Here is a 15,688-nt window from a genome sequence, read left to right as displayed (position 1 = left end):
GGAAGCTAATTATGAAGTGCTCTGCAAATATCAAATCATAAGCAGAGAAGGCAAAATAGTAATTATCTATCGACATGTGGACAGAGTAAAAAAGTTTATTAACATTCTAAAAAGGACAGAAATTTTCAAGAATCATCATTAGTGTTAATAAAGCTTGATGAAAAAATTCGGATGCAAGGAGGGTCAGTGAGTTATTGGGTGGTCTTTCAAGTAAGCAAACCTCAAGCAATAATGCCAAAGCGTTTTAAAAGAGCGTTTAAAATGAATTTTATTCTTTGAATTTTACAAGTAGTCTTTAGAGGCTTCAAACAAGAACTCTGTTGCAAAACTCTAATAAATAGCTTGCCCCAAGTCCCCAAACAAAATGTAAAATGAAATGAGAACTAAACTCAGAAGGATAAGCAAGACTTCAGAATGCTTGGATGTTAGCAATATTTCTCATTTACAAAGAGGTATCAGGCAATGTACAATCTCCTTCATACAAGTCAAAGAGAGAAAGAGACAGACGATTGAAATCTTTACAAAGCACTCCGAAATCTTCCTATTTCCATGATAGAAATGTCACCAGAAAAAAAAAATCCCATGGAGAAATCACAATCAAGAATGAAACTGTAGCATAAAAATCTGGTAGTGAAGGTAGCGGGGAGAAGAGAGGAAAATCCATCCTGTTTCTTTCTGGGATGGAGAGAGGAAGGAACTGAGATTCCTTGGGGGAGGGAACCTCCAATCAGATGCCGCTAGAGTGCTGAATGTTCCCTTAGACCAGAGTTGCCACTGAAAGGGCAGAGGGGTCGGTTTAGTGACAGTTACAAAGGCAACAAACAAAGGGGTCTCCTCAGGTCAGTCGACATTGGCCAGCCCCATGTCTCTGTGCTCTACAGCAGCGAGGGCCTTGGAAGAGTGACCCAGGGGCCCGAAGCAGCCTGCGTCACAAGACAGGAAAAATAGCACATCAATAATTTCTGCAGCGGAATCCTTTGGATGGCCATGAAAGGATGCAGAAAATACCGTGCTGAAATTTCACACTGGGACATGCAGATTTCAAAAGCCCATTCTACTATCACAATCATTGCTTCTAACAATCAAGGATTAAAATTCACAAACATTCACTGTTAGCTTTTCCTAGTTACAAATACTGGTGAAGTCTTGCTCTGGAGAGAAAGATTAATTTAGAGATATGGTCATTTTGAGCAAGCTAGAAAAACCAATTGTGCCACATTTTTTAAAACGACGTATACTTTTGACCAAAATGCATTCAAAATGCATACAGATAATAAGGTTTTAGTTTGGGGGCATTCTGAAATCAATTACTGTTTGGAGCCAGGAAGCTGTAAGATAGGTTGATTCCAATTTAGTGGGGCTCAATTAAGCCAAACAAAAAAGAGTCCTGCAGCACAAGTGGGACCATCTTCCTGGGGAAAGGGAGAAGCAGGAAATGACCTCACAATGCAGGACTGAGAAGGGGTGTGGCCTGCAAGCACTGTCAGAGGTGCTCTGGTTTACTGACTTGCTGTTAAATAACCCTGGTCCTGCTGATCTCTGGAGGACAGGTACACACAGCACTAGCTCATGCACGAGTCATTCAAGGGAGGTAGGCATTTTCTCAAAGCAACTCCCTCTCCAGGCATTTTAGGGAAGAAGGTAAGGAAATATCCCTCTCTACTCCCCAAACAAGTTATAAAAACATTCTTTTTCTAGGAATAATGACATTTGTTAGAATAACAAGGGAAAGCTTGGGTTACCTGAAGTTGATAAGAAAGCTGATGGGAATAGAGGCAGATGGGCCAGGGGGTGCCCTGGTCCAAGGCCCAGTTTCTTCTTAAATACATAACAGATAAAGATATTGTGCAAAAAAATAAAGACATTCACATTTTAGCAGTTAAACTTTTACTGTTTAAAATTTTTATTTACTTTTTTTGTTTTTCTTTTCTACAAAAGGCAGGTGATGATTGTTGATCTGCAACTATTGTGTTGTGCACTCCCCGAAAGGGGGCAGAGTAGAAAGCCAGGGAAGGTGCTCTGAGGATGCTTTCTATGGAAGGAAAAGGGCTGCAGGACACTCACTGGAGGGAGTGTCCGGGCCCTTCTCCTGTCCTCCTCAGCCTTCCCTAGCTCATGTCTATGGTGTTGAAGACCCATTCCGTGAACTTCTTCAGCTTGTCCGAGGCGTTCTGGGACTCTTCCTGTAGCCTCAGGTTGTCCTCTCGCAGGTGCTGCACCTCTGCCTGAAGGTGGGCTTTGTCTTCTTTTTCCTGGGAGGTAGAGTGAAGTAGAAAAGCTAAGAGGTGTGGCCCCACCTTGCCCAGCTCTTCTGAGAAGTAGCTATGGACCTGTTTTGATCTTTTGCCCATTTCTGTTTTTTGTTCCTCCAAACACCTGTCTAAACAGCCTGGTAGCAGGTGCTAAGACACTCTCAGCTCAGGGAACAGGGCTTCTAGAGAGATTCAACCTCGCAGGATTAGCTGTAAGTAATGCTGGAATGTAAGTACATTAATGTGTATTTTAACGTCCTTGTTAGTCAGGATTGTCTTAAATTTTAGACAATTGTTTTGGTGGTTGATGTCTTGGTATAGTCAAGGCCGCCCCAAAGACAAAACATTCAGTTCTTTTGGTGCAAAAGCCCCAATAACACCAACTACATGGGAGTCTGGGCTACCGACACATTACACAAGGAGTGGGGAGGCCAGGAGAGGACCCAGATGGGGCTGGCTGGGGTTCAAAGCTTTTCACAAATTAGTGAACAGTTTTTCTGTATGCCTGATGCCGAACACCACCTTGCACTGTGTGTTCCGGTGGCAACTGAGATCCCTGCAGCCCCAAACATGTGCAGGCACCGGGAAGACACCCACATCTTATTTCACTACGCTACTTAAAAAGGGCTCTCAAGGTTCAAGGGCAGTTTGCACAGACTGGGCAATTTGCTTTGAGAATACGTGTTTACCTTCTTCAAATCTTCCCGAAGCATCTTCAGCATACCTTCCAGCTGGTCCACTTTAGAAGCCAGAGTGGGAGAGGAATCTTTACTGCTGGGAACAAGAAACAAAAGACCATGTTGGCAGGGGCCTCCATGGCTGGGATTTTTTTTTTTTAATCTGAGGAGGCTGTATTTATAAAATGGTTTTCAATGTCAAATTACTCGGTATGGTGACCCAATGAGTATTTTTACTTTACAAAATAAAATGGTAATCTTAAAAAAAGGTAATACAAGCTTGAACTGCAGGAAATCAATAGCTTCCTTTGTTAAAGATGCTGCATCTTCACGACTAAAGAATGAAGCGCAATAGTGAAAATGGTCTCTCTGGCAGCATAAGAGGTACTTTCTGGCAGACATAATTGTCAAACAGTAAAATGATTCCCAGGGAGGCTCTGGGATCTCTAGTGGGCTTTGAAAGAGGAGTTGCTCCCCTGTGTGTGGGAAGGAAGCTGGGGAGCTGATGTGACAGGCAGGTTGTCTCTGGTCCCCAAGTGTGTGGTCTTAGCTACTCATGCAATTGCAGCTAAGGCATCATGCCTACATCTCAAACCACTAGGACTCAGCAAGCGCATGTATAAGCATGACCATCAGTGACACTGTGGAAGATACTGAAAACCCAGACTGCAGGACTACACAGCCCAGACAGCGGGGATACTTAGAGCAAATGCTCTCTCCTACCTGACCCAACTGGTCCTGAGGGCATAAATGTATTATGGCATTAAATAATAATGAATATTTGTCATTATGGCCATATAAGTCATCAAGAATAGTTTAATTATATCTATTGTATTTAGTTACAAAGTGTTCTGACTAAAATGTAAAGTGGCCCCGCGGTGATGAGCTTCACTCAGCTATTCCGTGTGGCTTCCATCTCTTCTCCCCATAGCTGCAGTCACTGGCAGGTGTGACACAAGGTACAGAGTGCTGCCCTCGCACGGGGACCAACCTGCTGAAAGGCTTCATCTGGGCCAGAGCCTGGTCCTCCAGCTGATCACTGTTGGATGCAGCACTCAAGGGGCGATGGTTTTCATCACTAGCAGCAAAAAACGAGGCTCTCTGGACTGGAAAGGAGAGAAGAAACCATTGAGTATTTTGGAACCACATCCCTGGGCCCTATCTATCAAAGTCAACAAGTGGTCTAGCTGGCAGTCATGTCTAGTATTTCCAGTGCAGGATGCACTGGAAATCTTATTTCCCAGCTCTCACAGGGAAAAATATGAAAATAAGTAAGAGGATTGTACCATTGTAATTTCCCTTTAAAAAACATTTGTGAGTCAATTTCTAGTCCCCCCTCATCACAGTAGCATTCTATGAAATGTTTCTCTGGAAACAGTCCTTGTGCCAAATTTCCAGACCAAGGCTTTCCACTCAGCAATGAAATAAATACATTCGAGAGCTAGCATTATACTTAAAACTTCTTGAAGTATGTCTTCCACAAGATTCCTGGACACTCTGGTTGGCTTTAACATAAATCCATACCACCTGTGTTCCAAAACATACCAAGTTAAAATTTAAGCCAAGAAAACTAAATCAAATTTAAAATAATCTCCTATTAAAACCCAAAACTTCTACCATTTGTATATGAAGGAGATTAACCAACAAACTGAAAAATCAAGTTAGAACGAGGTATTTCCATCTGCTAGATAAACAGCATGAAGGTAAAAGCATCCGCTGCTGGCCACTCCATGGCTGCCCGACTTACAGGTTCTGTGGCCTCGTAAATTTCCCCCCAAAATTCAAACTTGACTGAATAGCAATTTTCAATTCTCCTAATTAAGAGCAACAACAACAACAAAAACAGAAAAAAAAATCACCTGCTATAATTTTGTAAAGAATAAGAACTATACATTTTAGAAAGATCTTTAAATGTAGAAAAAAGTCAGTCTTCATTCAAAAAACAAAACAAAAAACCCAGCTGACAATCTTATGTCTACACACACATACTGCACTACTTTTTCTGTTTTCATTACAGCAGACAGGATCAGTACCAGTCTGAGGACCTGCATTTAAGAACTGCCAGCCTGAAGTGAGCACACGGCCAGCAGGCTGGCAAGGAGACAATGCAGACAGACAACATGCTACTGCACACGGAGACGAGGGAGAATGGCAAGGGAGACGCCCCACATTTGTCAGGACAGGCACGTGGCCAAGCAGGGCAAGCACTGTGACACTTAGCAACAACGTCTTTGCGACGTGATGAAAGATCCTCTCTGGATACGTGTTCTTTTCAGTCAAGGGACAGCTGGGATTCTTCTCCCCACTGCCCTTCCCATATACAGAGGAGGTGAGGCATTCATGTTATGAATCCTGTGGAGGAAACACCAGGTGGCATTTGATTACATAAAATGTGCTTAAGTGTCCAGCTTAGGGTCTGGTCCCTACTGAGTGCTCAGTAACTGGTAGCTCATCTGGTGAGGCACATATGTTGTGTGTCCAGAGAAGTAGAGTGGACGGAGACTGCTCACTCCGCCGGCACCCTGCAGGGTAGCCCTGCAGGATCCTGGGCTGTCCTGTGTGGATTCAGTGGACTCACCCTCGTAGGCTTTGGCAGCATCTACCAGGTTGGACCAATCCAAGTCCGCAGCAGTGTCAGGCAGGGGCATCAGGCCAGGGTCGGGCATAGGCTGCCTGCGGGTCTCCTGGATGTCAGTGAGGGAGCTGTCGGAGGCCGAGAACTCTCCTGCAGGAAAGGAGGAGGAATGAGATGCTTCTTGTGCCTGTGGGAGAGCCACTCAAAACTTACCTGTTTCCTGTTACCACAACAGATTGTAAGCCATTTGTGACTGTTATCAATGTCCAGGTTAGCAGGCTGTTAGTGGCTATTCTAAAGCTGACTTGAAATAGGAATGGGCTTCCTCTAGTCTGTCTTCATTTTTTTACAACCTCCCATTCTCTCCCTTCCAGCAGTGAGTCATGGCCAAGTTAGTTTTGCACTGAGGCACTATGTCTGCTTTTGTGAGAGCTGTCTGTCCACAGCAGGGCCTGGCCAGCACTAGCACCTCCTTTCCCGCAGAGCCAAGGGATTTGGGCCGGGAAGAAGAGGCCTACTTCAATAGAGAGCTGGATTTTACAGCCAGACCAGGGATGTTTCTTCCTATTAGAGGGGACAATAGGGCTTATTTTTTAAAACTTTTTTATTTTTTGAGACAGAGTCTCACTCTGTAGCCCAGTCTGGAGTGCAGTGGCACAATCTCGGCTCATTGCAACCTCCGCCTCCCAGGTTCAAGCAATTCTCCTGCCTCAGCCTCCCAAGTAGCTAGGACTAAAGGTATGTACCACCATGCCCAGCTAATTTTTGTATTTTTAGTAGAGATGGGGTTTCACTATGTTGGCTAGGCTGGTCTTGAATTCCTGACCTCGTCGTGATCCACCTGCCTCAGCCTCCCAAAGTGCTAGGATTACAGGCGTGAGCCACTGCACCCAGTTTAATAGGGTTTGTTTTTATCTGGCCTGGGAGTGGTAAGGGACGGAAGGCCCATGCCTGCCCTGTCTGCTATTCAGGGGCAGCCCACTGGGTTCCATGGTCAAAGGTGTCCAAGGGGGTGTGAGGGGCAAATCAAGGGATGTGAGTGTGCTGGGTTACTCAGACAGAGCTAAGACAGGAAGGTGATTTTAGGGGTGGAACTGGTATTATTCTTCCCAAAGATGCAGTCATCACATGAGCTATTCTTTGGATCAATTTTGGGTTGCAGCAGTCTAACATCCCAAGCTCTTCCTAAGGGGACAATTTATTGAATACAAATATTAAACCACTGTAACAACAAACTGACATATTAACAACTAAGCTCTGCTTAGCCTGGGGCAGGGAGGACTGGGCAGAGTGAGCCACCCTGAACACTGAAGGCAGCTCCTACTGCTCAGGTTAATGCAGGCAGATAACAGGAAGGGTGGCTGTTGGGGTCCAGGGAAAATGTTGCTCATGACATAAAAATGTGCTCAGTAGGCAGAAGCTGGGTGGAAGCGAGGGCAGAGCAAACCACTCCACGAGAAGGAGCACCCTTGGAAGGTGACTGCAACACTCAGGTCCATGCAAACACAAAGTTAAGCTAAATGCTCGCTAGAATACTTAAGTGACTCCAGAAAGACCTGTTTACCAGGAGTTAAAGAGTTTCATGTATTATGACAGCCCGGTAAGCCAGTGTATTAAGTGCTTTGTTTTCCCTTTCAAATTACAAAAAGAACTTCTCTGAAGTACAGCTGCTGGTTATTACTGTGCTTAAAATTAGCAAAATTATGAGTAAATGGAAGTTAACAAATACTGCAAGATATTAAACGTTAAGTTCTACTTAAATGTGCTCCCACCAAGGGTAAGTAGGAGGAACAGATAATTCTGTAACTCACAACCCTTCTGCCCTTTTATCTCTGGGGCCCGACTTTCCATGTGGGGGATGAAAGAAGTCACCCTTCCTCATTCCCCAAACACATTTCAGTGGAAGTCACCAAGCAAGGTAGGGCTGAGGGATCAGCCCAATGAGGACTGCTTGGTTAGGATGTGAAATCACTGCACCTGCTATCTTATTCAGGAAAACAAGAAAAGCTGATGGGAAGGGCCTCAGAGAGGGCTGCCTGTTCCTTCCCTTCCACTGTGGACTCACATGGGCCCTTTAGTCCCAGGACTCCTCGTCTGGACAATGACCATGTGTGGGAGGCAGATTTCTGGGCTGCTCTTTTGGAATGTAGGCTTCTACGACTCAGGGCCTACTCTGACATGACACATGCAGAGAAGACTTCACAAAGGGGTTACACCTTTACACTGCAAAGGCAAAATTAGAAGTACAGGGAAATAAGAGAGCAATCAAAGTAAGGCAGGAATAATGGAATTCAGGGAAGACTGACCCTGATGTAGGGAGAGGAGGAGAGAAAAAGGTTAGGGACAGGAGGTCACTACCACAAGGCTTATTCTGGAGTCTGATGATAAAAAGTGGTCATTTCATGTGCCAACCTTGGTTCATTGGAGGTGACTTCCTGGAGCAAAGAGAACCCAGATATAAGCTGCAGGTGGATGGGGGAGGAAGCAGGGGAAGCTGGCATGAGCCTTGTGTGATGCCTGCCGGGGCGAGCAGGGTGGGTGGGCCTGTGCTGCTGAGCAGTGAGTAGGACGGAGACATGGAGGAACATTCATGAGCGTGGGCTGACAGCTCAAAAATAAGGCAGCAAAAGCAAGAGATGTAAAGAAATTACTGTTCCAGAGAAGCAGCAGAAGGAAAAGAAACGTGGGTATGAATGGACACCAGAGATATAAAAGCTGCAGCAGAGTTCGCAGAAGGAAAAAGGACAGAAGGGAGGAAGGGTGAGAGCAGTGCATCTGGTAAAAGATCAGGAACACTGGTTCCATGACAGGCATCTGCTGTGCTGGGCCACAGCTATGAGGGGAGGTGTAGAGCCCTGGAATGGGGTGGGACAGAGACAGGAAAAAGGGAAAAACCAAATTTTAAATCCCGAGTCCCAGAACATGGCCCTTAATAAAACTGGGATCTAGCTGGGTCACAAAGCAAACAAGGCATATGTGGACCAGGTGCAAGAACATGGAGGTACCCATTATCCACAGGCCTTTTCCTTACATAATGCTTGCCTGCTCACTGCATGAATAAATCAATGAGTCAACAAATGAGTGGTTGACACCACAGGCAATTTCCTTACAGCCTGGGAAAGACTGAGAGCAATGGCAAGTCTGGGTTCTTACGGTGGCTATAGGAAGCAGTGGATACAACTCTCTAAGAAATAACTAATCTAGTGCTAGCCAAATTTGCTCAATCAAAACAGCAGCTGGCATGGTTGCTAAGAATACCAATTCCCAGACTACTCTTTTGGAGATTCAAATTCAGGAGGTCTTGGGTCCAGTGTGGGAATCTGTTACTTCTAGCAAGCATCCTGGGTGACTGTGGTGGTCTGGGATTACAGGAGAGAGAGGGCAAATGACGAAGGGGCGGGTGAGCTGAGACCATCTGAGCATGGATACAGGACCCCTCTCTGAGCACACCGAGTGGCAGCCACGTCTGGGGACACTGACCATCATCAACAGGGCTGTCCAGGCTGCAGCTGAAAGACCACTTACCATGCAGCGATTTCATTCCTAAGGTGTAAGAAGGCCTCCTCAATGGGAGTGACTTGGGGAGAGAAGGGTACGTGCTACTGAAGAGGACATCGTTGGGCAGGGCTTGGTCCAGAAGTGATGCCCTGGAGGTGAAAAAGTGCTCCCTCTGGCTACTGTAAATGCTCTCGTCCGACAGTGTTCTGTGCAAGGCCCGCCGTGAGGTGGGGGTGCTGGGGAAAGGAGACTGAGGAGAGGAGAGTGCGTGGAACTGAAAAACAGGATCGAGACAAAAGAAAGTCAATTTTCTGGTTCAGATCCCTGAGACCAAGGTTGGGGGAGGGTGGGATAACCAAGTTACTGGTTCAGATACACCCCCAGCAAGGAAGCTTCAGGGCCCACTGTCTATTTCTACATCCTCAAGGAGCTAACCCAAGAGTTCCTGGTCGTTATTGCTTAGTCTGGCACGCTGCCTGCAGTCTATCGGTGCTCCCTATGTGATTCAGGTATGTGATCAAGTGGATTTATCAAGATCGTGTGTGGTTAAAAACAAGACTTTAGGATCAGACAAATGTGACTTTTATTTAAATCCTGTGTCTCTCACCAAATCATACAATCTCTCTGAGCCTAATTCCTCGTTTGTACAATGGGAGCACAAAACCTCTCGGGATTACCACAGGGATTAAACAAAACGCTGGACTGAGCACCATGGCGGGTGTCAGTGGCATGAAGAAATGGTGTTATGGCCCCTGGGGGAACAGAGAGCCACAGTGCTAGGAGGGTGTCCTGATAAGCTTGTCAGATGATAACATGCTTGCTGGGCAACAAGGGTATTTGATCATCAAAATATTTTAACTCATATAGCAGGTAGCTCTTGATTACTAACTTATACCAACTGAATCTATCAAGGTAGATACATTTCATGAGTTTTGGAGAAAGTTTATTTTTTGAAGATGCATTTCTATTCATGAAATAAGAATAGGGTAGGCTGGGCATGGTGGCTCATGCCTGTAATCCTAGCACTTTGGGAGGTCAAGGTGGGCAGACCACTTGAGGTCAGGAGTTCAAGACCAGCCTGGCCAACATGGTGAAACCCCATCTCTACTAAAAATGCAAAAATTACCCAGCCGTGGTGGTGCACCTGTAATCCCAGCTACTTGGGGGCTGAGACAGGAAAATCGCTTGAACCCAGGAGGCGGAGGTTGCTGTGAGCCATGACTGCGCCACTGACCTCCAGCCTGGGCAACAGAGTGAGACTCTGTCTCAAAAAATAAAGAAAGAATAGGGAAGTCATCTTTATAAATAACAAATAACTACATATTTATTTATACGTGACAAATAGTTCCAGATGTATCTCTTATTGACATCTTTTGCCTTTGTGACCAAATCTGATTTTACTTGAGATTTTTTCTGCAAATAGCAAGCTTCTGAGAATCCCTTGCACTGAGAACAGCAGACACATTAAAAATAGCAACCTGAAAGGCAACAGAACATTTGACCCATGAACAATAAAGTCATTCTGATTCAGTTCCTCTTGGGCCACTGTCTGCGTCGATAGGGAAAATGATGTGGAGAACAGGTAAAGACGTGAGGAGGCTGTCACCACTGGTTGAAAGCCACCCTGGGACTTCCCATGATACTTTGAAGGGGCAGACAGAGAATGATTTAGCAAATGCTCCATTTGGTGGGCTGAAATACACAGTGGATACACAGGGCCTAGCATGCTTCCACTCAACTAGCCAGGGGTGAACCAGGTCCAAGCTACCCTCAATGTGGTATGCACAGCTGCTGCATAAATACCAAAAGATTATTAATCAAACACATTGTTAATACACCCAAGGTGTGACCAACTGGGTAAAAATTATGTTCACTTTAAAAAAATTCATGATGAATTAAATCCAAAGTACATACGTACTTGTCTAGAAACTAAATTGTTGTGATAAATGCTTTGAGAGAGAGAACTTGGAATGAAAGTGACAATTTCCCTTCTCTTTTTGTGGAGAAGAGTGAGCATTAGAGCCATTATATGGCTTGCTAACTGTAATTTTCTTAAAAAATAAAACCAGATTAAAACCAAAACCAAAAAAAACATCTTCACCTGCAACGTTCTAGGACTATCACATAAGGCTCCTGCCTGCCAGGTCAGATCTCAGATTTCGGTACGGAAAAACTGCTGCTAAATAGTTTTCAGCACCCCTGGTTTTAGTAAAGGGATTTCCTTTCCAGTATCCCCACCCTGACGGTTTTACAGGTGTGAAATCCTCCGCCAATTCTAGTTTCAGCCTCTTTGGGAAACGTTAATATGCGTCAAGGCCATGAACAGCTACCTTGAAGAGCTTCTTTAAGCAGCGTGCCCTGTGAAAAGCTAAAACACCCTGCACTGAAGGGAGGCAGGGCAGGAAGCAGAGGAAGCAACCTACCCCAAAGGTGTTCTGCTCATTCATTAAAAGGTAGGAGAACACAGCCTTGTCCGAGAATGTTGGGATGGCCCCTCGCCCCATCCTCTTCAACTTTAGTCTTAAAGGTTTACAGAACTATCTGCTTCCCAAGAGCAGCCCCTGCCTGCCTTGCAGGTTGTACCTGGGATCGCCCAGGAGCGCTGCCCGGTGTTACCAGCCCTTGGGAAAGAATCACAGTGGAGTGGGATGGCACTGGAAGTGGGATCACACCTGGAAGGGATTTCAGAGGACATTCGAGAAGGGGGCTGGTTCTAACTTGTGCTCCAAGGAGGCCCTAAAGGTTCCTTATAGCACCACTGCTATGGAGAGGTTCAAGTGGGACCCAGGAGTCCAGGCCATCCCATCCCTCCCATAAGAGAAACTCTGCTGTCTGAATTCTATATAATGGGGTTCCATGTGTGATTAAAAAAAAAAAAAAGGCTTCCTGAGCTTTAAGACTGGTTGGGCACCACTGATCTCCTCTGGTCCTCTATCTCACAGTTGAGGAACGGGGCCTGGAGAAGTGACGTTTTGCTTCATGCCAGTCTCCTGTTCTCTCATTCTTTTCAGTGCCCCTGGTTATTAGTGACATGTGTCACCTGCACTGACAAGAAGCTTTTCCTAAATACTGGAGCCACATGAAGCCTCCTCCTTTGGTATATACCTGAGAGCACTGGCACAGAACAACTGTCTGTTCACTTGTCAGACCGTATGCCACCCTTGGGGAAAATAAGGTTATCCCATCTCTGCTTGCCAGTGAGGTTTCTTAGAGTGCTGCAGCTCTGCCACTGTTCTTGAGGTCCTTGCTCTCCTGGCAAATGAGCCTGGGAGTGACCCTGCCACTCAATATTAACAAAAGCTCATAGGTAGCACTGGCTATCCAGGAAAACCAATGTGGCACATGAGTGGCTTCGGAGTGTCACAGCCCAAAGCTGGCCATGACACCTAGTATCCTGAAGTCTGAGGCAGTGGTTTGGAGCCTTGAGCCAGGAGTGGCCTGGAAGACCTCTCAAGGGCATGCCAGCCTTACTGACACAGCAGAGCTTCCATCATTCAGATGACGACTCTCAGAAGACAAAGGGAGCTAAGCTAACTCATCTGAAACTAAACCTGCTCAAATAAGATGAAACTGGAGAGAGAAAACCTGAGCCTATTCCCAGTTCCTGCTCACTGTGATGGTTTAGCCAGCACAAGCACTTTCTTCACAGAGTCTCACAGTAATACAGTCACAACATAAAGAAAGCACACTCCTGTTTCAAATAGGAATGCTAAAGTAATTCATTTTGGAAATAAAAGCCAAGACCTGGAATAAGGACAAAATCAAACATTTGCCTTCAATTATTTCTACTGCGTAAGTAAATCAAAAGAATGAAGGCTCCGAGCTTGCCCCTTGCCAAAAATGTTAAACTAGGAGTTGGAAGAAAAACTCCACTCAGGGCAGGTTTTATTTCCCTTTAACCTCAAAAGAAAAATCTGAAATAATTTTTATTTTGAAACTGGTACTGAAACATTTTAATATACCTCTTTGGGTTTTGATGGATAAAGAAAGAAGTTTCAAGCACTATCTTTTGCAAGGTTGCTAAGGAAACCATTTGTGCCCTGAATGATGAGTCAGAACTGTTAAGTGCTGGCTTATGAGACGGAAATTACAGAAATCAAGAGTGGCTACATCTGTACAATGATTTATTAACATAAATCATGTTAAGAAATCATTTATTTCTCAACGAAACTCTAGAGTGGTCCTTGGGGGTACATTCAGTTCCTATGAATGTTGATTTTTTAGGTTTAGGGGGTTTATCTGGTCTGTCTGGGGAGATGCACACACACACACACACACAGACACATGGTGCTGGGGAAGCCTGAGGGCGACAGCCCCACACAGCCGCTCCACCCGCCATGCCTCTTGCACTCTGATCACAGTGTGAAGCTGGTGTGTGGTTTAGGAAATATTCTAGCTTCCACTTCAATCAATTCAATTCTCAAGGTCCTTCTTAAAGCTTTCTAGTCTCTTCAAATAGACTACAAATCATCCACCTAAGAACCTAGAGAACAGAAAACTTCAAAGTTTGCAGCCATAACCTTTCTGGGGGTGCACTCCCTTCTCGTAGGAGACCCAGAAGACCTCAAACAGAAATACCTATACTCAAGAGTGACATAAATTCAGGCCCAGCTCAATAAACACCTATTCCAATCCTCAGGGGTGTGAGACTCCACACTTTATAGAACAAGAAAGGAGAGAGCCTTAAGTGAGTTTCCAAAGGTCCTACAAGCTGAGACAAGTACACAAACCTTTCCACGTGGTCACATAAAGGTCTAGGTGACACACAAACATACACACTGGACAGGTATTCAGGACTTGGTGCAGAGAGACTGGGTTTTAGAGAAGACATTTACAGTCTGGAATTCTGAGATAAAATAGAAGGCTTTATGAAGTCACGAGAGTTTGGAAAGTTCTGAAGGTGTGTGGGTAGACTTAGATTGCTGGACTGAAGCAGCAGCTGCACGTTTACTTTTGGGGGTGTGGCGATGAGAGTGACTGTCTATCAGGCAGTTTCTCTGAGTGAAGAGAATACCGTATACGGCCAGTAGGTTTGCTGGACAGGGTCAGGAGCAAACGGGGCCATTTCTGAGAAGAGGAGGACCCTCTGGACAGAAGACAGTAAAACCCTTGTGGAAAACGTTCTAGCTTTCCATAGGAGCCACAGGTGTCTCTGCACAGTTTCCAAGAAGTCATATCGCCTAAGTGATGTTCAGGGAATCATGCACTCTGAGCAGGATACAGTAGAAGAATAAACAGCTGTAGGGGTAGGACCATGTTAATAGAAACGATGACTAATGAGACGTGGCTGCAGGGACAGAGCATTGTCAAACACTGTGGACCAGTTATTAGGGAAATGGGATGATAGCAGGAAGTGAGACTCAGTGAAGAGCAGCCAGTAACCGGCACTTTCTGGAAAGCGTGACTACGGTTAACAACCCCATCATGTCTGGCTTGTTTCTAATTGCCATCTACCCTGAGCTCTGTCTTGTACCTTAAAACTCTTCTGTGATTCAGGAGTTGGGCTTTCAAGGTCGATTAGTTTCTTTAGATCTTCTTCAATGGTGGACTTGGAGGTTGGCTTAGGAGATGCCCGGAGGTCTCTGGTTGAGGCACGCAGCCTGGTGTGGGCTATTTCATTGCCATCACTCTGATGACGCCTGGAAAAAAAGGGAAGAGATGATAGATACCAACTCAACAAGGTTGGCTCAAGGGCACGACAGGCTCTAAAGAATGTAAGTCAATAGAGAAATATTATGTGGAGAAACAGATAATTACTTCTGCTTATATCAAAATCTACTCATATAAACGCTTACTGAAGAAATAAAACCAATTTGAAACACAAAATAAAATCTGATGAATAAGTCACTCTTTTAAAGAAAGCTATTAGTTTTACTAAGCCAAAATTAGCAACAGGTTTACTAAAAGACCACAAGGTATACATCCAAAATGCAACCTTTGCACAAATGAAAACAAAATAATTGAATGAATCATTTAATGTTTTGCTGTACTACCTTGTCAAAAAGTCCTTTATTTTCAAGGGTACTCACTCACTTTCTAATATTCCCTCTGGTGCCTACTGGCCTAGTTAAGAACTACATGGGAAGGCTGTGATTAATATAATCAAAGGGACTAGTATGGTCTTAGCACCAGAGGGGCAATTATTCTGAAGTGTATCCTTCAAACACACTCCTTTTGAGATCTAAGATTCTCAAATCCTAACATTTTGCAATACATCTTGTTTAAGAAACGAGGCAGAGAAATAATTTAAGAAAATATTACTTACGAAAAAACATAATAATCCCACCAACAGACCAACTCCTCCCAACCCCCTAGCCTGGTCTCTTTTGTTTTAAGAGATTACTCCAAGGTTTTCTACTCTCCATCATGTTAAAAGCAAGCCACCAGCAAGGGAAGCAAAATAACTCTTACTTTCTCGTGTCCATAAATCCCACGGAGTTTATGGTTCCTTCAGGTTTTTTCCATCCAATTAGGTACTTGCTAGTAGCGCCCTGGCGAGGGTAAAAACTCCTAGGACCAGAGGAGGAAGAGGAGGAGGAGGAGAAGGACGGTGCGAGCTGTGAGGGGGCGGCTGGATGAAGCTCTTCTTTAGGTGAACTTCGGGCACTGGTGAAAACCACTGGGCTGGCAGAGTGTCGGGAGCTCATGGTACTGAGGAGAAGCAGGGCAAAGACGTGTATCTCAGG

General features: G+C 45.0%; 1 protein-coding gene across 3 annotated transcripts in view; it reads right to left on the bottom strand.

Moving 5' to 3' along the window:
• Positions 1-242: 242 nt before the first annotated feature.
• Positions 243-15,688, bottom strand: part of SIPA1L1 (signal induced proliferation associated 1 like 1) — a 151,655-nt gene continuing 136,209 nt past the window's right edge. For 2 of the 3 annotated variants that reach the window (XM_025392150.1, XM_025392152.1), the window contains 7 exons: positions 15,414-15,653; positions 14,476-14,641; positions 9,030-9,276; positions 5,508-5,654; positions 3,921-4,035; positions 2,942-3,023; positions 243-2,252 (listed from right to left, as the gene is read on the bottom strand). In XM_025392150.1, the coding sequence (XP_025247935.1) occupies positions 2,109-2,252; positions 2,942-3,023; positions 3,921-4,035; positions 5,508-5,654; positions 9,030-9,276; positions 14,476-14,641; positions 15,414-15,653 (1,141 nt within the window). In that variant the 3' untranslated portion in view covers positions 243-2,108. Of the gene's footprint in view, positions 2,253-2,941; positions 3,027-3,920; positions 4,036-5,507; positions 5,655-9,029; positions 9,277-14,475; positions 14,642-15,413; positions 15,654-15,688 lie in introns of all 3 variants that reach the window. The other variant, XM_025392149.1, reaches the window with a different exon arrangement.

The sequence above is a fragment of the Theropithecus gelada genome, chromosome 7b (assembly GCF_003255815.1).
Source record: "Theropithecus gelada isolate Dixy chromosome 7b, Tgel_1.0, whole genome shotgun sequence".
Lineage (NCBI taxonomy): Eukaryota > Metazoa > Chordata > Mammalia > Primates > Cercopithecidae > Theropithecus > Theropithecus gelada.
Note: the sequence above shows the minus strand (reverse complement) of the source record. Positions and strands in the feature narration are given on the sequence as shown.